General features: G+C 48.4%; 1 protein-coding gene across 1 annotated transcript; it reads left to right on the plus strand.

The window, feature by feature from the left end:
• Window positions 1-1,927: 1,927 nt before the first annotated feature.
• Window positions 1,928-23,495, plus strand: MIS18BP1 (MIS18 binding protein 1). The gene is made up of 16 exons (XM_035327601.1): window positions 1,928-2,300; window positions 3,251-3,376; window positions 4,302-4,807; window positions 6,011-6,087; window positions 7,065-7,195; window positions 10,631-10,721; window positions 11,118-11,281; window positions 12,460-12,626; window positions 13,551-13,650; window positions 15,281-16,127; window positions 17,058-17,230; window positions 19,378-19,520; window positions 21,502-21,650; window positions 22,277-22,358; window positions 22,950-23,007; window positions 23,160-23,495. The coding sequence occupies exons 1-16, from the start codon at window positions 1,928-1,930 to the stop codon at window positions 23,252-23,254; spliced, it is 3,282 nt and encodes a 1,093-aa protein (XP_035183492.1). The 3' UTR covers window positions 23,255-23,495.
• The last annotated feature ends 1,937 nt before the right edge of the window (window positions 23,496-25,432 follow it).

Genomic DNA, 25,432 nt, shown 5'->3' on the forward strand with positions numbered 1-25,432 from the left:
TCCTGCACCAAAGGATGGGGGGAGAAGAAAACAAGGTATTGCCCTCATTTACCAAAAGAAGCCTCCTGGCCAACAGCACGAGGCCTACCAGATTTCTTGGGGTTTACACCAGTATGTTGCAGTCAGAGCACGGGCAAGTAAAGAAGCCCACTGGTGCACTTCACTTAATCGATGCCAGATATCATCTGAAACTTCAAATCTGATGTGATTTAGTCAATTTACAGCAAGGCCTTCTTCTAGGAAGTCTGACCAAAATTCAGATTAACTGACTGTTAGTACAAGACATAGAGGCTCCAGTTATCGTTAAGGGTTCAAGAACCAGAAATGTTCTTAAAATTATTTCTGAGACCTTGAAATCCAAAATAAATAAATAAATGTTCAAAGAGCATCACCAGAGAGCCACCTCCAGCTGCAGACTTTCGGCTGCATCCCACTTGAGACACTTTACACGTGCCCCCCTGTCAGCAGGAGAGGTCCACGTCTTCCTGAAAATAATTAAGGCCAGCAATGGCTCTCATGTTCTGATGCCCAAGGATAGGAACAAATAAAAATCACCTGATGCTTTGGCAAATCTTGGTCCACAATTATTGGACAAAATATGTTGTGGATGCCCCGTCCCTGGAGGGGTTCACGGCCAGGTTAGATGAGGCCCTGAGCAACCTGATGCAGTGGGTGCTGTCCCTGCACATGGCAGGGGCTGGCACCGGGTGGTCGGTGAGGTCCCTTCCAGCCACGCCATTCTGCATTCTGCATTCTGTGGAAGAGCTTCACACCGCTCTGGTTTGGTACCAACGCTGGGCAGAGCGAGGCCTCGTCCTGCCAATCACAACGTGTGCAAAGTCGCACAGACGTTGTGCTTAGAGTACTCCCCGGATTTAGGGACTGTTTAGATTTACCAAAACAGCACGGAAACAAACAGCACGATGCCACTACAGGACGCCAGGTTCCGACACTGGTGCCCTCCAGGTCTCGCAGGGGGGGATTCACCTCACCCACAGCCACAGGGAACCAACTCGGGTGTTGGGGGCAGGCACAGGGCGCTCCCCCCTCCGTGTGCCTCCGTGATCCCAGCACACCGGGAGCAGAGCCCGCTGTTCGCTGGGGCTGGGGCGAGGGTTCCCTCCTCCAGCCTAGTGTCACCAGTGCCAAGCCATCCTGCGTAACCTCTTATGGTTACGAAGCCAAGCGGACACATTTGTACCTGGGCTGGGTGTTAATTTGGGGCGGTGCTGACAAGGCCAGGCTGTGGGCGAGCTTTGTGGAAGGCCGGTCGGGAGGCAGGGCTGTGTGTGAGAGGGGTTCCCTGTATTTAGGTGACGAAGCAGGAAGCGCTGCCCGCACAGCGGGCACACACAGACGCTGTGTGAGACGCCTGAGCAGTCCCAAAGCCTCAAGGACCGGGACAAGTGGGGGAACTTACAGCCGTCCGGGCACGGGGCCGGGCAGCTCCGCGGGGGGACGGCGCCTCCTGACGGGGCTTCGCGGCGCCGTGGGGACATGAACAGGGAGCCCTGGGTGCTTGGGGCCGCGGCGTTTCCGCGGGCTGTAACCCGGCTCGGCTGACTGGAAAGCGGCCACACACAGCTCATTTTAAACCAGCTGCCGCCTCCCGCCGCCTCCCTCTCACGGGAGCCCGCCTGGGGGCAGCCCCGAGCTGCCACCTCAGGGACGTTGCCCCCCCCCCCCACCGCCGGGCGGCCGGATCCACTGCCTGGGCTGAGGGGGGAGGGCTGTGGCGCTCCCCCCCCCCCCGCACTCACTTCCCGCCGCCCGGTGACGCCACGCGCCCTGCCGCCAATCGGCGCGCGGCGCTCCCAGCTCAAACCTGCCGGGCGCGCGCGGGCGGCCTCAGAGCGGCACCGGGCCGCGAGGGGCCGGGTGGGGTCTGCTGTGAGGGGCCGGCCGTGAAGGGCCGGGCAGCGCCGCCATGCTGGCTGCGGCCACCCCCGGGAGCCGCGTCGCGGAGCCGCCGCCGTTCCGCGCGGAGCCGCCGCGGGCCGTGCCGCTGAGCAGCCTCCCCACGGGCACGCTGACGCCCCTGAAGGAGCTCCTGGCGCGGGGCCGCGCTCCCCCGCCGCCCCGCTGCGAGCTGCCTCCCCCCCCGGCGCCGTGCCGCCAGCTGAAGCGGCAGGCGAGCGGGCCGCCGGGCAGCGAGTCCCCGGCCAAGGTGTTCCAGCGGATGAAGGCCCGGGCGTCGCGGCCCCAGCCCGCCCCCGCCGCCGACCCCATCCTCACCCCCGCGGCGCTGCGGCGGGGCCCGCACCGGCAGCTGGAGGCGGCGGCGGCGGCCCCGCGGGCAGGTAACGGGGCGGGACCGGGGCGGCTGTGGGGTGAAGCGGGCGGCTCCCGGCCGGGCCCCGCTCCGCCCGCGGGTGGCAGCGGCCCCGGCGGCGTGTTGAGGAGCAGGGGGCTGCGCTCCGTGAGGGGAGAGCCGCGGGGCGCAGAGCCGGGCGCCGCTCACGGGACCCCGGGCGGCTCGGTGCCCCCGTGCTGGGTGCGGGGCAGGCCCGGCCCCGGGGCGCCTTGCCCTGCCCTGCCCTGCCGGGAGGGCCCTGCAGCTGCTCCAGGCACGGCTGGATTTCTGCCCCGTGTCCCGCAGCTGCCTGTCCGGGAACACAGCGGATAGCTCCGTGACGCCAGTCTTTAGGGCAGCGTGCCCTCGGTGGTGCCCTGGTGCTCTCATGGTCCGGTCCTCCCAGCGGAAGACCAGCTGGAATGCGCTCTGACCTATCCCTGGCTGTGCTTCATTGCTGTCGGCATTCCCTTGTGCGGTGTTCTACCCATCCACCTCCTGTACCACACTTCTGTCCTGTTACTTAACCGAGGGGGGTTAAGACCCACTTGCTTTGTCTCATTTAAGGCATGGCTGCAGGAAGCTGGGCCGAGCCCTGGCTCTGTCTTATCTACCCAGCGGTATGGGCAGCCGCAGGCTGACTGTCACCAGCAGGTTGTTGGGTCAGTTCCCAAAGACCATGCTGTCACGGAGGTGAGAGTGTCCGAGTTTACAGTTAAACATTAACAAATCACAAAAGGGTTGGGGCACGTCTGTGACATGTGTACATTTGTCTCAGGGATTCTTTTCTGATGCAGCTGAGGCAACACCCAACCCCAAAACAGAAGGCTTGTGTTGCCCGTCCAGCTTGGCGAACAGCAAATTGTTGTCTACTGGCATCTGGTGTATTTAGCTTCCCCTCCATGTGAAAATGCTTTTCTACCCTAAATTCAAAGATCTTGTTTGTATTACTTTTAGAATTGCCTTGCACTTGGATTCCTCAGAACCAAACCATTAAAACGCTGGCTGTAGACCCTCTTGTGCTGGAATCTCCTCATAAGTTCTTCTTGCGTGTAAAGCAGAAACTGCAGCAGCAGCAGAAAGGTACTTGGTGTTGCTCTTAAAACACTTCAGAAACGTCCTGGGCTTCAGGGTTTCTGGTTTTGCTCGCAATCCCTCGCGTGCTTTGGCAGAGTATTGTAAGGTATCGCTCTCTGTAGTCTGTGCACGGAGGAAAGTGGCACAAGAAACCTACAAACTGGTCTCTTCAGGCCTGGAGATGGCCTTCCACTCCTGAACTGTGGGTTGGGGCACTGGCTTCTGATCTTGAAGCTCAGCATCGTTAGTCGTGTGTGTATGTGTACTGCTTCATTTTGAGCTCCTGGTGTTGTGGTTAAGAGTCCATTACAGACTAGGTGTGCCACTTTGGCACTTGAGTTTAAATTCCCTGGTATTTCTTCCCCTGTGTTGTTTCCTAGTAGTGACCCTGCATATATTTCTGTCCTATAATTCTGTTCCTTAAAAACAGATGAAGAAAATAATGCACGGCAAAGACTTAATGTTGTTCGAGTTCAAAACGGCACTCAATTTATCTGAAAGCTCAAAAACCAGTGCTGGTAGCTCCCAGCATAACAGCAGCATGGCTAGAAATCAAGGTCTTGAAGGTTGGAAAGAAGGAAATACTTGAGGTTTTTGTGAATAACGGGGGCTTTTGCTTTACAAGGAGGATTCATTGAAGTAAAGACAGGAAGAATGGTAAATATGTACTGCTAATAGATATGTGGTACACACAGACTTGGTTTGGGGGGAGCATGGGGTGGTTATAAGCTGACCTCGTGGTGAGGGAAAGCTAGTCCAAGTCGATTCAAAGCAAGGTTTGCTGTTGTGTTAGCAAGTACAATCCTGGTTTTGGAACTGTAGTGCAAATCATTAGAACCTACTCACTAAAAATAGAACTAACTGTACAAAGTTTTATTAATTAATCCTCAAATATCACTGATTGCTTTTTTTTTTTTTTTTTAATGGGCAGATACAACATCTTCAAACCCAATCAAGCAAAACATTCCTCCTTCCACAACTGCAGAAAAGCCATTGGTCAAATCTGCTTTTGGTGAGCCGGTCACAAATGCTCCTACAGAGTGTGTGCTCCCTGGCAAGGATGATCAGGATAACTTCCTCGTGGAATCACTGGATGCTGATGATGAAATGTCTCAAAACACAACAACCAGTGCTGTGAATGTCTATTCTACCCCTTTTAATCCTGGGAAACAGTTGGAAGAAAGCTGTGGAGGAAGAGAAACAAACCATTGTGAACTTCGTCAAGAAAAAGGGCAGCTGCAGCCAAGTGATCAGCAAGCTGCTCGTAGAGCAAAGACACTGGAGACTAATTCTCAAAAGCCCTCGCAGTGCTTATGCAGTATTATGCTCTCTACGCCCAAAGTCCACATACCAAGGAATCAGAATCCAAAAGAAGACTGTAAGGGCCCTCGGGACAAACCTCATTCGCGTCAACTTGCTGCCAAGGCGAGCAACGAGGTGGGAGAACTTAACTGCTTTAGAGCTCCTGACAGGCTAAAACCTTCCGTGGGCTGCTTGTGGCTTGTGCTTGTGATTCTATTTTTTCTTGTCAAAGCAGTGAGTGCTCAGATTAAGCTGCGATTTTATTACATTTTGTGCTGGCTGTGGCTGTGACGGGGCTCACCATCCCCGCAGCAGCCCCCGCCGTGCTGCGCTCTGCACGTGGAGCTGGAGCAGCACGGACTTGCCCCTGGTGTCCTGGCTCTTGCCGGGCTGTGCTGGCACGGCAGCAAGGCTCTGCGAGCCCCCAGGGCTGGGCAGAGGGCCTGAACCGCCCAAAGGGATGAAACGTACCCTACGGCATGGTGCTCAGCAGTGAGAGCTGGGGAAGGGGGCACTCGTGAAGATGTCTGTCCTCCCAAACAACCCCTACACTTACCCTGCTTCCCAGGATGTGGCTGAACATCGCTCATTGACGGGAAGTAGAGAATAACTGTTTTCACCTTTTGGTTCTGCATGGCCTTTGCCTGCTTTTTTTCTCTTCCTTTAATTAAACCGCTCCTCACCTCAATCCATAAGCCTTCTTTCACCGTATTTTTTCCCCCTCTCCTTTTGAGGAGGAGGAGTGAGGGAGTGGCAGAGAGAGGTTAGCGGTCTGTTGGTGTCACACCACCGCAGATCGTATTGGTAAATATTCTTCCCTCAGGAAGTTTTTTTCCCCCAGACTCCAAGATATTTTTTTTTGTGTGTGTGTAAAAGGCAACCTTTTCTTTTAGTATTTGCAAGCTACTCTCCTTGAAGGAGACTTCTGTGTCATCACTTAAACTTGTTCATTGCCATGTGCTGGTATGATGGACGTGACACAGATCCCTGGCTGGTCCAGCTCCTGGCTGCCTTGGCAAAAACGAGGAGGAGGAGAGCTGGTAAAGCAGCGTGTTGTGATGGTGCCAGATTCCTCGGGGACTGGCCTGGGACTGGCGGAGGCATGCCTTCCCTGTTAGCCTGCAGCTGCCCATTGCTCGTGCGTTGGGTTCCAGCTTGATCGTGCTGCTACGTTCGTGTGTGTAATGACTGCTTTCATTTTTTTCTTGTCTGGAAGATGGTGCTGAAATAGGCTCTCAAGATGTACAGGAGTTAATTTCTGTCTTGCTAATGCCTTGGTAATGTTACACCTCTTAGTCTAATTTAAAAATAATGACACTTTTTTTTTTTTTGTGACAGAAAAAAATCTGCCTGACCAGTTGGAGCATCAGAGTGATCAATGGTAACACCGCAATATGTGTTGAAGGAAAGCGGAAGTAAGAAAAGATTTTCTGACTTAAATGCAATGTCAAACATGTCGGTGGGCTTCCGGCACGGGAGCTGAAAATGCTGTAGCGTCCTTTGCCTGACTGGGTAGCTGTAGCTCTGACACTTGCACTCTTGGAGTGCCTTGGTACCTGTTGAATCAGTTCCGCACCCTTGTGCGGCTGTCTTCCCCAGTCCCCGGGGGCATGGCCTTACTGATACCCTACCCCTTGTGGTGGCACTGGCGCTTCCTATCCGTCGCTACTAGCAACACGTTCAGGCTTGGTGGTGGTGCGGATCCAGTATACGCTGCTTGCCCGCGGTGTACTTGATCTGCTCTACAGACCCTCTGAACAGACTCCTGTCTGTTCTGTTTTGTGGCAAGTTATGTAGCTAAACATCTGCGCTGTCTTCTTGGGTTTGTCCTTAATGCTGTTTTATAGCGTAACCCGTTGCTTGCTGCTGCAGCAGAAGTGTGTTTTAAAAAATATAGTTTTTTTTGTTAATGCTTGGATCTATTTTTTGTATCTGCACACATTGGGGTTCCTCCTTCAGTTGTTCTTCTTGCTAAATAGGGTTTATTTAGGGTCTTTAAATCGGTCAGAAATGAATACAGTACTCCTGGAGAGAACGTGCATTTGACCTGTCCAGTAGTACTTCACGAATTGCGTGATGATATTGCTGCAGCAGTGAGCTTAATGGAGTCCTTTAGGCCCTTTTGTTTCTGCAGCCTCATGTCAGACTCATGTTCTGTGACATCTGCAGTAGTTGATGTGCTCATTCTGTCTCCTGTCCAACTATTCAATTAGCCCAGAAGGTCTTCCAAGCTAAGGAAGACACTAGTAGGATGTGCTAGGCTTTCTTTATCACTCATAAAGTATGCACCGCTGTTAGTCTGATACGGACTATTGGTGTTCTTGCTTGAAATTCTTCCTTTTTTGAAAAGAACGTTTTATTTCTGCTCTTCATGTTATCTGTCTTTTCTTAGGGATATGAAAGACCTCTCTTGGCATAGTAATGCAATTATGGAACGCATAGCAAACAACCAAGTTAAGACATCATCTGGCAATATCTACCTGCTCCAGGGGCACATAGATTCTGCTTCGATGAGAGAAGAAGGTAAGAAGATGATTCTTAACGTAACGTTACAATCTGAGAAGGTCCTTAGGGCTACAACTGCTTCCTCAAAGTTGCTGCTAACTTTGCATTAGTTTGCGTTACCCTGCTAACGGGGCTCAGCTGTATTCAGCACGTACTGGAAGCACGTACTTCAGCTTTGGGTTTTCAAATATTGGATGTTCAAATATATTCCAGATATTATTAAAATGATAATCGTAGCTGGCATTTTTAGGTTGCTGCAGGTATGGGGAGAGCTTTTGGAGTATGAGATTGACTAATGGTTACATTCTTTTAGAGAAACTGTTTTTTGCCAAGATTGCTTTTATGTATTTTTGGTCTGTTTTTGCATTTAAGTAATGCAAAGTAAGACACTGAAATAAGGATTTTTTTAATATGCTGCTGAAATGACTGTGGTGTTCACGTTCTATTTGTGGCTTACTGGTCTGTGATGGAGCAGTAGCTCCACAAAGCTGCATGGAGTTGCAGTTTGAAGATAGACTAATTATGGAGTCAGAGCTTTATAATCTAGAAAATTGAACAATTCTTAGGGTCAAGGTGGTACGTTACACCGAATCTAGCAGAACCTCTTGCTTCAGATTGTTTTGAAGCACATGGATTTTAAAGGAAAATAAAGTTGCACACTAAGTTAGGCCAGGCTTTGTTCTGGGCTTCACACGCGTCCTCTGCCATGGCTACTAGTACATGAAATGAGGAAATGAGCTGCTGTGCAGAGGCACCTCTAGGAAGATAAAACTCATCTGTGGCACGGATGGAATGAACGCTTGCCTTAGCACAGATGTGCCCTGCGTGCACGATCGTGCCCTTTTGAATAGGGCAGACTGGCACGCTTTGACTTCTCAGGCCCAGCACAAGACATCCAAAGATAGGTCTGTCGCTTTATATAATCTTTTTCTTCTTGCTTGCAATACTGGAATGCATTTTGATAAATACCCGACTGGCTGTTCTGACTTGGATTTTTGTCTAGTTACGCTGCTAAATAAATACTTCTAAAAAAAAAATGCTCTGAGAAGTGTAAGTGACAGCAGGAGACCTCTCTTCTGAGCAGGGTGCCTCAAGTATTACAGAGATTTCCTCAGCCTGAGTTAATGGAATGTGCTGGGTTAATTCCTCTGGTCCTGGGGGCTTGGCACTTACAGCAGAGCATCCTTCTTTGGGCTTCCTCCTCCCCCCCAACACACATGGGGGGAAGAAAAGCTGTTGTAGGCTTGGTATGGAAAATACCCTGGAAGTACCTTGAACAGATTCAGTACTGATAACACGAGTCAAAAGGGAACTTAAAGACAAGCTAATGTAAGTAGCAAGGAGAAGAAAGGCTGCATCTGAAGTCTGACCTGAGGATTTCCTTCAAGCTGGGGTAACAGCAGCTGGGAACGCTGGGGCTGTCAGCAGTGGCACCGGCAGTCTGGGACAAAGCTGCACCAGTACGTACATAACTGCTTGCCCAGGGAACGCAGCTGGCTGTGTGGACTGCAAGTTACTCTTTAACAATGTCAGTGCTGTCAGTAAGAGCACTGCCTACACACTTACCCATTTACTAAGTTAACTTACTAAGTTACTTACCTATTTACTGCCTAAGCACTTACCTTAGTGCTCAGGAGCAGTTAACTTGAATGCTGGGAGTGAACAGAACAACGACAAAAACCTGCTTCTGTTTGTAAAACCTATAGGTTTTGCCCATGAACATCTTGAATACTTGATCCAATTCCACCTCGTTCCCTCTCTTTCGCCACCCCAACCCCTTGCCTGCCAAAATCCCAACAACACCCTTTCCAAAACAATACAGAATGCAGCAGAACACGAGGAAAAAATGGGAAAATTATTAAGGAGCTTTCATAGGGCAAAGGACAAAATGAGCTAAGGGTTTTCAGCCTGCAAAACAGGAAAGTTTTGAAGAGATGTGTAAGAGGTTAATGAAAGAACAAAGGCAATGGAGATGGGAAATAAGGATCCCTTGTGTGAAGTTTCTTGCAGTAACAGAGTAAAGGAAATTAAAGAAATCTAGTAGAGGAGAAATTAAAAAAATAAAAATAATAAAAAAAAATCTACCATGTGCATCACAGGTGGGAATCCCTGCACAGGGTCTTGTGCATGCTGAAGTTTTACAGGAGTTCAGCTGGAGCCTGAGCCGTTTCCTGGAAGACAAATGTACTGTTTTTCAGTACATAGATACCAGTGTTGATTTCTGAGTTGGAGGGTGGGGGAATTTCAGTGTAGTAATAGTCATAGAATCAGAGTACCTGAGCTGGAAGGGACCCACAAGGATCATTGAGTCTAACTCTGGGTCCCCAGAGGAACAACCAAAAAAAAAAGTCCATGTGTCTGAGCGTGTTGTCCAAATGCTTCTTGAACTGTGGCAGGCTCGGTGCGGTGCCCACATCCCTGGGCAGCCTGTCCCAGTGCCCAACCACCTCTGGGTGCAGAACCTTTCCCTAACCCCCAGCCTGACCCTCCCCTGTCCCAGCTCCATGCCGTCCCCTCGGGTCCTGTCACTGTCCCCAGAGAGCAGAGCTCAGTGCCTGCCCCTCCGCTCCCCTGTGAGGGAGCTGCAGGCCGCCATGAGGCCTCCCCTCGGCCTGCTCTGCTCGGGGCCGAACAGACCCGGGGACCTCAGCCACTCCTTGTAGACCTCTTACTCTAGACCCCTCGTCATCTTTGTAGCCCTCCTTTGGACGCTCTAACAGCTTGATATCTTACACTGTGACACCACAAACTGCACACAGTGCTCAAGCTGGGGCTGCAGCAGCACAGAGCAGGACAGTCCCTTCCCCTGACCTGCTGGCAGTGCTGTGCCTGGTGCACCCCAGGGAGCGGGCGATCCTCCTGGCCACCAGGGCACTGCTGGCTCATGCTCAGCTTGCTGTCGATCAAAACGCCCAGATCCCTCTCTGTGGGGCGGAATCCAGCACTTGCTCTTGGTAAACCTCATGTTGTTGGTGATTGCCCAGCCCTCTCATTTGTCAAGATCTCTCTGCAAGGCCCCTCTACTCCTGCGTTCAAGTCATTTATGAAAACATTAAAGAGAAATGGCCCTAAAAGGGAGCCCTGCAGAACCCCAAATGCTGTTAACAACCTAAGATTTTACTGGGGCCCTAAAGCCTCTGGGGCACTTGTAGCAGCCACAGGGAAGCCACGTGCCAGTCTGGCATAGATGAGCTGGGGAAAGCTTACGTTGCTGGTTCCCGGGAAGCTAGAATGATGTCTCCAGGTACCAATATCTGTATTTAATGACCCCTTGGCTCACTTTTCCATGAAGCATGCAGTTCTCTTAAACCAGGGAAATTTGTCTCCAGTATTTAAGGCTGCAGTGAGCTTCTGAGGTGCGTACAAAACTGTGCCTGTACTGGGTGTTATTTGTTCCTTTTCTGATTAAAAGCATTGCCTGGCTGTTGTTAATGCTGCTTTTCGCTCAAACAGGGTTCCCTTATCGCTTCATCAAAAGATTTACCTATGGGTTTTCCAACAAATGGAAGGAATACGTTGAGGAGTTACTTGAGGAAAGAAGAAGGTAAGTACTTTGGAGATTCTGTTTCACTGCAATGCTCTGAAGCATTACTTGATTTATAAGAACATTGTACTAGCTGAGGATAAAAGATTGCAGATGCAGGTACGAAGACTGTGATCCAGGCAAATTCTGGTCACCAGGTTGGAAGAATACCCTCCTACTAATCTTCAGTGTACTGGTTTGGTTTTGTTCCACTCAGCTACTCGGTCTTAGGGTCAATACAAGCGCAGGGCTTCACTGATGCAGTGGCTTGAATGGTGTCGGTATGGATAGAGCTGCACTGTGCCGTTGGGCTTTTGCTGGGGTGGGGAGAAGCTTCAGGTCTACGTAAGTTAATGCATTGTTAAACATCAACTGCTTTGGGTGTTTATTTTTTTTTCTTAAACTCTAAATCATTAGGAAAGAACGCAAACAAAGTATTGGCGAGAGTGAAAGTGAAGACAGTGACTCGGTGGTGGGTTTGGATGTGTTGAAAGTCGCAAAAGACCCAGCAAGACATGTAAAGAAATCTGAAATGAGAAATGCTACTTACGAAGTATCACCAAAGAATGACGAGAACACGTGTGGGTATTTATAATGCTATTCTCTAGAAAAAAATACAATGAAAGCTGTTTCCCAACAAAAGATACCTGCTTGTTTTCTTTCCTGTTCGTTTGTCTGTAGGTAAGCTGTATCTAGTTGGGTGAAGGGGGTTTTTATTTATGTTCACTTGAACTTCAGTAATCAAGAGCACTGACTGGCATTGTTTGGTTTGCTGATGCACAAAAAAGGGGTTGTTTAGATGCTGTTCTGAGAAAGAACCCTGGGAAAAGGAGCTGGAGTCTGCTTTGGTCTGTCGTAGCTGAAAGGAATGGCTCCAGAACTGTTTATTCTGACAGCAGACGTGTGTTAATTCTTTTCCAGCTGCTATACTGCATATCCTACTCTCTTTTCAGTCCTCTGGGATGTCTTTGGGATATAATCTCTCCATCGAGGGTCTGTCCTTAGGATTCCTCCCCTGCAGTGCTCTTCCTCCTCTTTTTTGGCTGGCTTAGTTTTAAATCCTCCTTTGAACCTGTTCCTAGAGCAGGTTTATTTTATGGCATCTTGAATGTTTTTGCCTCAGTTGGACAGAATGGGCTATAGAAAAATTCTTTATGTTTTCTTTGTTTCCAAAGGAAATTGTGGAGCCATAACCCAGTGATCAACATGTTTTTTCCTTGCCAATCTCGCTTTACCTTGCACGCCTAGCTTCATTAGGGACGCTAATAGCTGTGGGTTTTTAACTTTGCCTTCTTTTTAATATCTTGTCATAGGCTCCAGCAGGGCTTTGGCCAAATCTCATTGGACTCTTTGTTAATACTGTAATCAGATTTTCTTGCTAATTCTATTAAACCTGTTTTTTTCTCTCATTACAATCAGGATTTTTTCAGTGTGGCACCTTTTCTTTATTGTTCTAATCCCCTGGATGACTTCTGGATTATTCATAGCTTGTAAACAAAGTAAAACTAAAAAGTTCATGGCAGTGTAGACTATAAATCATGAAAATTATTGCTTCAGTCTTGTTAAAGTATGCTTACTGCTAACCTGAACCCTTTAAAAGAACATCCTTACTTCGTGGTAAGTTTCTTATTTTCCATGTAGTTCATGCAAATGGGCAGGTTTAACTACATTATTGCTCCTGTGCCTGTGAAGTGTGCGACGGTGAGTTTTCAATGCAAAATATTTGTGGAAAAATTGAAATTTCTTGTTTTTCTTGTAGATGTAGTAGCCAGACGCAGCTCCATATTGAACGACGCAAACGGAGTTTACACTCGCAGCGGCCGTCTTGTTAAACCACCGCTAAATTTCTGGTGCGGGCAACGTGAGTTTGTCGATCAGAAATTAAACGTTACTATCGAAGAAGGAGGAGTAGATTACTTGAGCATAGTAAGTGTCTTTTGCATATTGTTGCTTACCCATTTCTTTAAATTGAGTTATGATTGAATACCCTTGGATATGTATTCAGCTGCCGGAAACAGGCCAGCTGCAGTAATACCTGGAGAAGCAGGGCGTTTTGAAACCATTATAAAAATGTAAAAAAGAAGTCTTAATTTCTGAATTATCAGATAGTTGTTGTCTGTGGGGTGGGGATAGTGGGGAATTACTTCTGAAAAACAAAGTGTCTCAAAGATCAGGAAATTGGCACAGTTACTGCTGTGGGTCACCGAGGTTCCTAAGCAAACACTTCCCACAAGGCTGTAACGCGGAGTCCCTGTGCCACGTTCAGTCACACAAGGGCTGTCAGTGCTGCAGGCCAGTTTTTGTGTTATCGCTGCTGCTGTCAGCTTTCCCATTGCTGTGTTTCCCATTCATTAGGACTAGATATTTCCTCATTTCTTGTATCGTGATCTGTCCAGATGACCCCTCTCTTGATTGGGGTGGGCTGTTTTTATTTACTGTGACACTTCACCAACTCTGATAATATTTGGATAATGGGGGTGAAGTTTGTGTGAAGGCGGCGTTCCTTGCGGCAGCGCTCTTTTTCTTAAGCTGAAGTGACCACATGGAATGGGGAGTGAACTAAAACTTGTCGTCAGCACCAGCAGTGCAGAGCTGTGATTTACCACAAACTCAACAGTTCTAGATCCTGAGATTTTAACCTGATTTTTGGAGCATTTAGAGGGAGTCTGGCTAAGTTGCTTTGGTCACATGCACTTGTGCTCATCAAACAGTACTTAAGAGACAGAAGGGACAGTGGAGGTGTCTTAAATCTACCCACCGTGTAAACAGCTGGCTTTTTCAGAGCTGACGTCAGTAGGATTGATAAGTAAACTCTAGCAGAAGTTTCGATTAAATTGTTTTATTTTGAAGATGTATAGTACTGAAAAATCCAAAAGGAATACTTTCTCTAAGACGGAGAAAAAGGATGCAACGAAGGCAGTGGAAGAAAAATCAAAAAGCAAAGATAAAGGTAAAAAAAAAAAAAAAAAAAGATGGGTTTTGTTTTTTTGTTGAAGTTATTGACTGGAATCAATGGGATTACGTGGTGGGTGCTGGAGCAATGTGGTGATGTCTGGTTCATGCAATAAATTTATTTAAATCTTCTAATGATCATTTGCTTCTTCTATGAAGAATTATCAGAGTAGCATTAATGCCGTTTTACAGCTCAAAATGTTTTCAAACTTAAACTACACGAAGGGAATGTGCAGATTTCTTTCCAGAAGTGGAAATGAAAGGATTATGATGATTTTTTTTGAAGTTCCTGATCTCTGAACAGCTATTATGTGCAACTTAAGGCAGTCGACCAGTCCGGCTATTGCTCTGGCTTTGCTTTTCAAGCTGGATGAATTCAATGAAATGAAATGCCTACATCGGTACACACACAAAAAAGTACTGATGGTTTTAAAGCCTTTATTTTTAATAAAATTTGGGAAGTGATAGCATCCTGAAATCAATCTCAATATAAAGCTGAAGCTTCTCTTTACAAGCAGCAGTAATGTTTTTTACAGAAACTATTTGTAGAGCAGATAAAGCTTTTGGGATGAGAACGTTGCCTTGATCTCAGTCGTAGCATTTTATTAACGTTTTTTGTTTACTATTTGATTCTCTATCTGCTCAATACTTTAACATTCTTGTAGCCTTGATAACCCTAACTCTTCTAGTAGGCTGGAGGCATTCTGTCATGGGAGCAAACTGGGCAGGCACTGGAAGTCTCCTTTGCATGAGGAATCCTACCTGCTGCTGGCTGTACTCCCTCTGAGCAGAGGAAGGGGTGTTTGCTCAGAATGGATTCACTGCTCAGAACTGGTTTCATGCTCTCTGTACGAGCTGTGTGTAACGGTATTTTCACAGCTTCTTGACTGCAGTGCCCAGGAGCGGCCTGCCTGCTGGGGGGCAGCATCCTGCCTTTTTATCACGTAGCCTCGTGCTCCTGCAGAATTTCATCATGAAGACGTAGGAATGTGTGCATCAGGGCAGAAGGCCTTTACGTAATCTGAGATACTTACAGGAAAGGAGGCAGTGATCCCAGGAAGCTTTGCTAAGCTGCTGGTTTTACTTGGTCAGGTTTGGTAAAGTTCCCTGACAAGCAGAAGTGATTTTGCATTTATCACCAGGCAGGTCTTTGGAAGTGGGTTGCAGATTACCTGTGCTTACACGTCTCTGAAATGGTGCAGGGACAGTACAGAGCGTGGGCTGATGTTTCTTAGCATCATTAATTTCTTGCTCCTTAAGTGCATGAAATTAATGAAAGAGCATCTGGTTTGTTCTGGAGGGAGACGGTGTTTAAATTATTTCATGTTCCAACATGACCATTTGACAGAGTATCCCCTTGTCCTGAAGAACTGCAACGTTCTGGTAGCTGGGGGAAAGGCTTCTGCAGAGCGTGGGGAGCTCACGCCGGAGACGAGCTGCTTGTGCCTTGCTGCTTGTGCCTTGCTGCTTGTGCCTTCCGGCAGACTACGCTTGGCGTAACAAAGGAGTTTGCAGATCTTAACGAGTGCAGGAAACGATGCACCCTGCAGAGAGCTAGGCTTGCTCCTCTGAGCGTCTGGGCATGATTTGCATTGCAATGGGTGATACACTGACATCATCTCTTTCAGGGAAAAGCAGTCAAAAAGGAGCAAGTTCCAAAAAAGAAACAAAGTCCACTAGAAGCAAGCAAGCCAGGTGCTTTATTTCAGATGATGATGAAAGTGATCGTGCAACTGAGACTAACAAAATTAAAAGACAGCTTCCTGTTGAGGCAAATTGCTTAAATACTGAGGATAGGAACAAGTGTAACTGTAACAGCAGAACCATGACAAAGGAAAAGCCTACAAGTCGGCAGGCGTACGAGTACTCTTTAAGGTCAGCCAAACAGCTTTGTCAAGACAAGCCTTTATCAGAAGAATCCTCAAGCCAAGATGAGGAAGAATCCAGTGAAGATGTCCCATTGTCTATCAAAAGGAAAACTAGACCTTTAGTGCAAAAAGAGACTCAAAACGCCAAATCTTCCTCTCACTGTAAAAACTTACAGGACGGTGCAGATAAGGTGCCCTGTGAACAGAGGGAACTTAAACGCTCTGCTGCTGCTGCCTCCCGTGATGCGCAGCTGAGGCAAAGGGTGCCTGCGTACGCTGACAGTTCTGATTTGCTGGAAGGAAAAACATCTAGCGAGTCCAGTACTTCCCACCTGTCTGAGGCAGTGAGGACAAGAAGCAGAACCAGTGCTCCGAAGTACGTGTTTGGACTTGACACGAAGTTTGAAAACAAAGATGGGGAATTTCACATAAAAGAGAATAAATCAAAAGCATCCAATAAAATCCCTAACTGTAATGCTTCTCATACTGTCAAGTCTTCAGCAGCCAAATCGAGAGAACCCGAGAAGGAAAAGGTGCAGAAGTCTCTCGGATTTTTTCCAAGGACGACTGATGTCTGGTCTGAAAAGGAATTACAAAAGCTGCACAGGCAAGTGGTGGTTCCCTTGTCTTCAGAGGGCAAAGGTTCCCTCTGGCATCAGGAGGCATAACACACTGGAGTGCTTTGGATGGTTTGTGAATTCGAATTTTTCAGGTTTTTGGTTTTGAATCAGTTTCTTTCAGCTTATTTTATGGGTTTCCTTTATGCTTTAATTTCCTTTTACACAATACATTTTGTTAACAAATTGAAGAATAGTAAGATAAAGGAGACCCCATAAGTTTTCTAAAATAACTGTAACGTGTGAGCCTAGCACAGCCCCTACCACAGTACAAAGTGAGAGGAACACAGTTAGCAGCTGGAGGTCTGTGATTCACTACTCCTCTACCCACTTCTCAAATATACGTACGTACTTTTTAATGTGATAGATATTTCTTCAAATAAAACTGAAAAAACATGGGTTGGTAAATAATCTTGTAGAAGTATTTATATGTGTGATTTGGCCAGTAATGAGATACATCCTCTCGCCCCATGGAACAAAATATTAAAGATGTGCTTACGTATTTAAGCTTTGTGTAGGGGAGAAAAACCACAAGAATGTTAAATTAACGCACAGCTCAATGACCTGAACTGGCTACTGGGCATTGTTTAATATATAATTGGGTTATAAAATAACCGTGTGTCATTTTGTTCTTCTTAGATTAAAAGCCTGAAAAAAGGTACGAGTCAGTGTCTGGGGGCAGGGGGAATCCTGCTGGAAATAAGGATGAAATGTATCTTGTAACTGAGCCGTTAGCATAAATGATTCCAATAAAGTTGTGCATGTTGCAAAGTGTCTGGATGACATCAGAGACAAGATTCTTTACATCCAGTGCATGGTTCCACTCCTAGGAAGCGAAGGACAGTCTCAGGGCACGTCACTCGGCAGTTTTGCGCAGGCTGTTCGGCATGAAGAAGGTTGTGGTTTTGTTCCCTCGGCAGGGCGGTTGCTTCATTTCCAAAGCACAAGAACGGTTTCTGGGTGGAGGTAGCGATGGCAGTGGGGTCTCGTTCTGCTGAAGAATGCCATCAGAAATACATGGAGGAACAACAGGCAAAAGCTTCCAAAAGACATGCCACAAAGACCACCACTTCAAGAAAGCCAGAACAGAAAGGTACCGACCTCTTGGCTCTGCGTCTCATTTTGTCTTTACCTAATTTAAATGCAGCATTTGTTTTGCAATAGGAGAGGCAGACACAGGCACACGCATACCTAACACGCGAGCAGAAAGCAGATTCCATCTTCTAGCGTTTGGACCAGAGTCCTGTAGTGAAGGTTAACTTCTACTGTACAAAGGTTTGTTGTAGAGCTTGAAGGATGTCGTAAATGACTGCGGCAGTGACAAGAAAAAGGACAGGTTAGAGTTTTTGAGTTCCTGCTGTGACAGGAAGGCTTAAACTTTGCCACCGCATCTTAACAGGCTGCTGGACGCCTGGTGGGTGGCAAAGTGCTTGGGCAACTCTGCCCAAACAGGATAACGGGGTACTTGAATGCAGCTGGGACGAAGCACAGTAAGAACAACCAAATAGTTCCCTTGCGTTTGGCAGTTGCACGCCTGTCACTGTTTTCTGTCCACTTCGGAATTAGTAATTTGTGTTTAAGGATAGCAAGTGTGCCTGGGGTGAAAGGCACAAGAAGCTCATAAAATCATAGAATGTCTGGGTGGGAAGGGCCCCACAAGGGTCATCGAGTCCAACTCCTGGGTCCCCAAAGGAACAACCAAAAATAAAAGAAAATCAGACCCCGTGTCTGAGAGCGGTGTCCAAACGCTCCTTGACCTCCAGCAGCTCGGTGCAGTGCCCACGTCCCTGGGCAGCCTGTCCCAGTGCCCGACCACCTCTGGGTGCAGAACCTTTCCCTAACCCCCAGCCTGCCCCTCCCCTGCCATGTATGCAATATGCCGATCCAAGCGTGTTTCCAAGCTCAATCCAATCACCGAAGAGAAGGTTGTAGTGACAGGGCTTAGATGAGGAATGCCTGGCAGTACCTCCTGTAGCCAACAAACCCACCGCTCAGCTGCTGGAAGCAGTGGGTGAGATGACTCCGGTGCTGCTTCTCGGTGCTTCCGCTTGTGCAGCGCTGTGTTTAGTGCCAGCATGGACAGAGCTTTTCTCCGCTCGAATGAGGCGATCCAGGTTGCCCAGTCTCTGAAGTTCACACAGGAGTGCTTGAGGCCAGCTGTGCAGCCTCCGGTCTGGAGAGCAGAGCGGGTGGTCACGGCAGGTTTCCCTGCCCTTCAGCTCAGAGGATCGTGACTTTGTGAAGGCTTGAAAAAAGCAGGCTGAGTTCAAGCTTTCCACTTTCTTTTTACTTGACTGTTTCTTTGAATCATTTGGGGCAGTTGCAGAACTCTTGTGAGAAGCTACTGGACACCAGTTTAGTAGTAAATTGTATTCAGCTGTGATAGTGGTACTATTTTTCTCAAGCAGTTTGGAGCACAGGTAGGAACCACCTCATGTTTACTGACGGTGGCTCTGTTCTGCATAACACTTAGGAAAGGATTCTTCTTGGCAGCTAGGAGCTGTTCCGTGGCTTTCTCTCAGGTGAGCGTATCCTGGTAAGAGGTGAATCTCAGCACAGATGATAAAATATTATTTTGTTCTTCAGAAAATCTCAACTACAGATTTGTTTTTGACTTTTTTTACTTGCCCATCTGTGTAAGCAGCCATTTTAGCTTTGGAGTGTTTGAAGGTTAGGGGATTGGGAAGGTGCTCGTCTAAATTTGCCCAGAGAGTAACCCGTAATGGAAAGTAGGGACTGGAACTACAAGCACCAGTGACAAAACAGATGTATTAGAGAGCACATCACTGAGGAGCTCTGAGTGGTTAGGATTTGCGAAGGACAGAACCGTGTGCACTCAAGTCTCAGATGAGCTTTCCACAAAGCCTCTGGCGAGGATGCCAGCTGGTTTCCACCTGCCTGTGCAGCAGAGCCTTTGTGTTTGAGTACTTGATGCTTCTGGATGTGGTGTGAATTCGTAGTGTCTTTTGTCTTTGAAACACAGGTGCGTGGATGATTCTGTTAACTGACGAGACACAGCGCTTGCAGTGGCCGTGTAAGGCTCTAGAGGATGTTTCTGATTCAGATATAGCAGAGAAATTCTGTTTGAAAGCTGTGTAGAAATCCAAAGGATCTCAAAGGGGCTGTAAGAAATTTCCTCAAAAGAGAGGGCTTATCTCTAGCATTGCTTACAGTTAGCTAATTTTAAAACCATGCTACTTAACAAATGGCTTAGAAAAAATAATACTTTGATTCACCTAGATAAGAAAGAACCAGTTACGATAACTGCCAGAGTGGGAACCTTCAAAAGAAAACAGCAGATGAGAGATTTCCTGGACCATTTGCCAAAGGACAACCATGATGATGTTTTCACTGCAACGCCCTTTCAGAACAGAAGAGTGAAGGTAAATCTGGGAGAACTCCACATATACAGATGTTTTCTGGTTCGTGGTTCAAGGTTGTGCTCCCAGTCTGCTGGCTCCGTGCCATCAACAAACTCCGTCCTGTGCTTTTGGGAGAGGAGGTTTCTTTACTGGACTCCTGACTGGAGCATGGCTTGTGCAGCCGAGCGGTGCCGCTGAGGGCACGAGTCCTGCCAGTCTGCAGCACGCGTGGCCTCGCCCTCTCGGTGCTGCAGAGCGATGCCGCTCTTCTCCTTAGATCCTCACGCTGTGGAAGTGGGCCCTTCCTGAAGTCAGACGGATACCTGATAGGAAGTTTCTGCTTTCCCTCCCCTCAGCACATCTCAAATTTAAAAGCGGTTTCCTCTCGATGCTGTCTGTCTGTGGGAGTTCTATCACCCCCTCGCCCTGCCCCTTGCCTTTGTTGTTGTTTTCTCTCCCTCCTGTTTGGACGGAGGTGCCAGGTTTCCTTGGTGAGGCTCCCTGTCGGTAACCAAAGCACAACTACGCATCCTGTATGTTAAGACTGTCTTCATTTCATTCTTATTTTTAAAGAGAAGCCGCTCATTTATCACGATAACTTCATGTATTTATTTATACACACCTGCGGAGGCTTTTTAACGTATCTTTGATGATGTGCCTTGCTGGCTGACCAGACTAGCTCCACCTAACACTGGGTCCTTGGCTCCAGCAGGGACTCCAAACAGCACCTGAATGGCTTTTGATACCTTTGTTCTTTTCTGGTGTGTTTTTTTTTGTAGCAACACTTCATTTCTTATTCTAGCACTCAGCCAGAAGTAGAGCAGCCTGGTGGCTCACGGAAAGGCCTAGGTTAAGCACCGGTAACTGCATTGCATCTGCGGAGTGCAGCGTGTGGTGATGTGCCCATGACTAATACGTGCAGGTTGGCTGTGGAATTCAGCAGTGCATGCATGTCCACGCCATCCTCTTTTGCAAAGGGCTTCCCCAGGAGACTGCCATTTGGTAGGATGCAATTTCAGCCAGTCAGGAAAAGCACTCTCCATATTTTTTTCTAAATAATTTTACTTAGCGTGCGCTGTGCAAAAGCAACTAGCCTCCTGTGGTGGTTTGTGGTGAGAGGTATCCCTCAGAGGGGAATCCTTACCTAGGAGTCACGAGTGGAATTCTCTTCCGTGAACTCGTCAGCCCCTCCCTGAAGCCACCAGCCTCCCCACATCTCCAGTTTCATGCAGCAAGCTCGGGAGCTGAATTTGCTGCATGAAGAATCATCATCGTTTGTTCTGCACCTGCTTTGTCCCCCTGTCCTCCTGGGGAGGAGACGGCACACAGCTGTCCTCATGCCCATCACCTTTCCCCTAGCACCCACTGCTGTTTCTTGTGTGGAAGTTAAGTCTGCTTTTGAACGTTTGTGTTGCTCCTCTCTGAGCCTTTCCATTGCTCCTCTCTGAGCCTTTCCATTGCTCCTCTCTGAGCCTTTCCATTGCTCCTCTCTCAGCCTTTCCATTGCTCCTCTCTCTCTTCAAAATGGAAGGAGCACAAGTTCACCGAGTAATCCTGAAATCTTCCTCCTGAGTAGTAACGGTCAACTCTGAACTTGTAATGGTAATCAGTTTTTTTTGATGTGTAGTAGCAGCCAAAAGAAGGCCAGCGAAATGTTGGGCAGCCACAGGAGTATTAAAAGTGAGCCCAGGCCATCACTTGGTTGCTATGCAGAGTCCTTGCATGCCTGCATTCTGTATGCCGTGCACATTGCTGGGCTCTGCACCTCGAGAGGGATGTGTGGCTTCGGGAAAAGCAGCTGAAGTGAGCAAGGGGATGGAGTGACTGCCTGTGGAGAGAATGAAAGCCTGCGACTCCTCCCTGTGGGGAAGAGGGATGCAGCCGAGGGTCGCGGCATCACGAACGGGCTGTTTGCGATCACCGTCAGAAAGAACCACGAGACGCCTCTTAAGAGGACTGCAGAAAAGGGCAGGTCATTGATTGCTCTGTTGTGGCTTTGTAGCTGCCAATGTTCCTGGGAAGCCAAGAGGATGATGACGATGACTTTGCACTTACGGACAACCCAATCACACCTTCCTCAGCTCTCTTCCCTCTGGCGAAAACGCCTGAGTGTGAGCACATCAGCCCTGGCATGCTGGAACCTATCAACAGGTAGGAACGCTTACTGCTCCTCCTCTGCCAGCACTTTCCTTTCTCATCTTCCTTTTGTGTCCTCTAAGAAAGTTCACTTCACCTCCAGACCTGGAGCATGCGGATTGAATGCTGCAGTCCTTTGGGTGTTTGTTTGGAGAAAACTCTTTCATGTGACAGCGTGTGCAGTTTGAGCTACTCAGCGTGGCCAACTAAAACGTTGCCCATTGCCTGGCCTTCTACTCTTGGAGAAGGGGATGGTTTGGGGCTTCAGCCTCGGTAGCGGTGTCTCTGCTCGTTCTGAGTCTGAAATCTGTTAACCCAATTGCTGCAGTCTTTACTGAAACAAATTTGAACTCGGTGGCACTTTGATCTGATGGATGAGAAATGAACATCTGTGAAGATGAAGTTTTTTGTCCGATATTTGCATGGAGTTTATAGCTCTGATTGAGTTTATGTGCTCTAATTAAACACTTCTGCACTGAGTCACACTCCCAGAGCTCGTTTAACGAATTGACCAACAACTGTTTTTAATGACCGTGCTGATTTTCTGTCTGAATTAGAACTGTGTGTAACGGCTGGGGCTGCATCCCGCTGCCCTGAGCAGAGCGCACCCGTGACACTAACTCGCTTGGTGGCCTCCGCAGGAACGATTACGACAGGCACGTGCTCAGAATGCAGAACGCGCAGGGCAGGAGAGGCACCTGGGACAAAGTGAAGAAGAAGCCGGTAACGCTTCCTGCGCATCGCCCCCGTTCCCCTCTAGCAGTGCCAAGTTCTGCTGAGCAGCAGGCACGGGAATCCCGGGATCGCAGCAGAGTCTGACAGAAAACAGGAACCTTCCCCATTCATGCCCAAATTCTGGTTTGAATCTACATCTATTTTGGAGAAAAGTTACTTCTATTATTATTTAAAATGCCTTTTTCAGGACTTGTCACTGCTTTTGAATTCTGGACCGTTTGGATTCATTAAGTTCCTGTTATTTTCTCCTGTAGAGCAGGAGCGGAAACAAAGCTCCTTACCTGGCACCCTGAATTTCTGTATTTATTCCTCTGGTAGCCTTGGTTTGGTAACTCTCCTGGCTTTTCCATTACCAACTGAGATCCTAGAAGCAGAAAAATATTACGCTAGTTCAGGGTAACATTTTGTGGTAGTTAAGTAGGTTAAATCTTGAGTGAAAATGGAGCACAGCAGTAGGGCAGCTTTATTCTAATGCAATGCTGAGCTTGCCTGTTCCTTTTTTCCCCACGTAACATATCACATTCTCCTTGTGCTGGTGCTGTAACTGCTGTTTGAGTGGAAACTGTCTCCTTTTTGCAGGCTGGGGCTGTACCTGGTACACCAGCTTCAAGCAGAACCAAGTTCACTTTCGATAAAAGAAGTAAGTATGTTTTGCTTCTCCGTCGTGTCAGGCTCACTCACTGTCACGATGCTGCTGGCTCGTGGCATCTTAGCTTTGGACCCTCTGTAACTGCTTTTTCAGCTCAGGCACACCCATTAATGATCTCCTCCCTGTTTTTCTTATTGCAGAAGCGAAAGAGACCTCTGTTGTAGGGAAGCTCTTCATGCCTGAGGCAGCAGATTCATCAGATGAAGAGGAGGAAGATTCTTATTTTTCTGTTTAAGGACCTTTGAGGTTTTATTAGTTCAACATCTGTAAACATCTTGTACAGACAGTCAGAAGGGCTTTAGCCACCCCTCTGGCATGGTGTTCTTGTGGCCCTGTGTTCTTGTGGTCCGCTTTGGAAAACTCGACCTGCAGTGTCTCTGTGGTTAAAACACGTTCTTGCTGCCAGGTCAGCAGCGAGGGTGGCAATTTTTCTTGTGTACAAAGTGGAACTTTCTTGCCCGGGCCCCTTCCTTCCTTTTGTTCCTTCCTTCCTTTTCCTTGCAAAGGGGGAAGGGAGAAATGTACTCTGATACCAATTACTTACAAGTTTTGATGGGTTCATTTTAAGAAAAAACTCTTTTAGAAATCCGACTGTACAGTAATTTTAAAACAGCATTGTTTGTAACTAACCGGAACCGCCTTTTACTTTGCTCTCCTGAGAATCTGAATTTTTTACAATAAAGAAGCTGCCAAGTGTCTGACAGCAGTGTTACGAATACGTAGAAAAGCAACTGTCTGTCATTTTTAGGCACGGTGGTATAAGCATTTAGCTTTTTCTTTTAAATTACAATTCCTGCCCCCTGCAAGCAATTCTAAGTGTTTTTAGTGGTAGTACAGAAGACAAAAGCTTTGAGCATGTTTCTTCTGAACGGTAGGTAGTGGAAAAAACCATTTGTTGTCCTTCTGCACAGGAACTTTCCCTCCAGGCTGTCACCCGAGTGCTTCTGAATACTGAAGCGCAGGGGACTTACAGGCTCCATCCTCCGGCCCCACGCCTGGCTCGCTGATGCTGGGTGTTACTTTCCTCCTGCTGCTTCTTGGGAAAACCCTGACAACACAGGCAGAGAAAAACCCTCAAATGTTACAAAAGAAGCTTGAAATACTTCTGTTTGGGTTGAGCCACTCTGAAAGCTTAGGCTGAGCTCTGTTAGGCTCTTTCCTTTTACCTTCAGTAGAGGAGGAAGCCTTGTCCAGGCAGGTGGGGGCCCGGAGCCGGCACGCTCTGGGGGCTGAGCTGGGCACAGGCCCAGGGACGTGGCCAAGCTGGGGCCAGGGAGGGTGGTTGGCCTCTGCTGTGAAGCTGGACAGTGAGCACGGTAATTTCTGCAAAGGTAAATGCAGGTAAGAGAACTTTGCCTGAATGTCTCCCCTAATTAGTCCTACAGCCTTAATCCGAGCAGAGAAGGCGCTGACCTGTGCGCCTCACCCTTCCCCTCTTCAGGCCTTCGCAGGCAGGGGCCTGCATTACAGCAAGGAGTGGCACTGGGAAACTGCTCGGTGGGAGGAAAACACAGCAACAACAAACAACCTGGAGAGGAAGGAAGCTCTGTAAAGGGCAGCAAGGCGGGAGGCTAAGGGGCTGCAGCTTACCTTACCCCTTTTCAGCCTAGAGGCGTGGCAGGACTGTGTAGCACGTGTGGCCAGGTCCCCTGCGTCTCCTGGCTTCAAAGGCAAAGGAGGTTGATGACAGGTCTACGTGCTGAGGCGTTTAGCCTTGTCCCAGCTCCTCTTTGGCCCTCCAAAGCAACACTGAGTACACGCTGGCTCGCCTGTAAGCAGCCTTGCTTTGCCTAGGTGGGCCTCAAGGCTGTGGGGTTGGGTTTATTTTTTCAGCCAGGCACCGCTGGCTGACAGCCGGCCCGCTCCTCTGCACGGGCACTTCCCTCTATTCCGGACCCGCACAGCCCAGCATGTATTAAGCAGGAGTATTTACTGCTGTTAGAGAAGCCCCTTGATTCCCTGCAGGCTTCTTCATGAACGCAAACGAGGTTGGCTCCAGAAGGGAACAGGAAGAATTTTTAAAAGGCTATTTCCAAGTAGCCACAGCGTGGCAGCAGCAGGCTGTGTGTGCTGCACAGCTTGTGCAGAAGGCCGAACGTGGGCCAGCACCAAAGGCTGCGGCGGGCACAGGGTGAGCAGGTGGCTCCTTGTGCCCACCGGGTGGCTCCTTGTGCCCACCGCACTGCAGCCACCCCAGGGGCAGGAGGCAAGCAGGCAGCAGGGGTTACAGGGCAGGGCCAGGAGAGCTGTAAATGAGGTGGCAGCTGCAAGGCCACCTGAAACCAGGTGTACTTTCCGCAACTCAGTTTCAAACCTAGTAAGGTCCTCGGTGCTCTGGCCAAAGCAGATCCCCAGCAGCAGACTGAGGAATGCCTTAAATGCTAATTCACTTCCTTCCTAGGCACCGTGGGTA

This window comes from Oxyura jamaicensis, chromosome 5, assembly GCF_011077185.1.
Source record: "Oxyura jamaicensis isolate SHBP4307 breed ruddy duck chromosome 5, BPBGC_Ojam_1.0, whole genome shotgun sequence".
Taxonomy (NCBI): Eukaryota; Metazoa; Chordata; class Aves; order Anseriformes; family Anatidae; genus Oxyura; species Oxyura jamaicensis.

Excerpts from the sequence above, each read along its gene's own strand:
- MIS18BP1 (XM_035327601.1), top strand. The coding sequence starts at position 1,928 with ATGCTGGCTGCGGCCACCCCCGGGAGCCGCGTCGCGGAGCCGCCGCCG. Across the intron at positions 7,196-10,630 it reads TGCTTCGATGAGAGAAGAAG|GGTTCCCTTATCGCTTCATC; the intron begins GTAAGAAGATGA and ends TCGCTCAAACAG. Across the intron at positions 17,231-19,377 it reads AAGAAAGCCAGAACAGAAAG|ATAAGAAAGAACCAGTTACG; the intron begins GTACCGACCTCT and ends TGATTCACCTAG.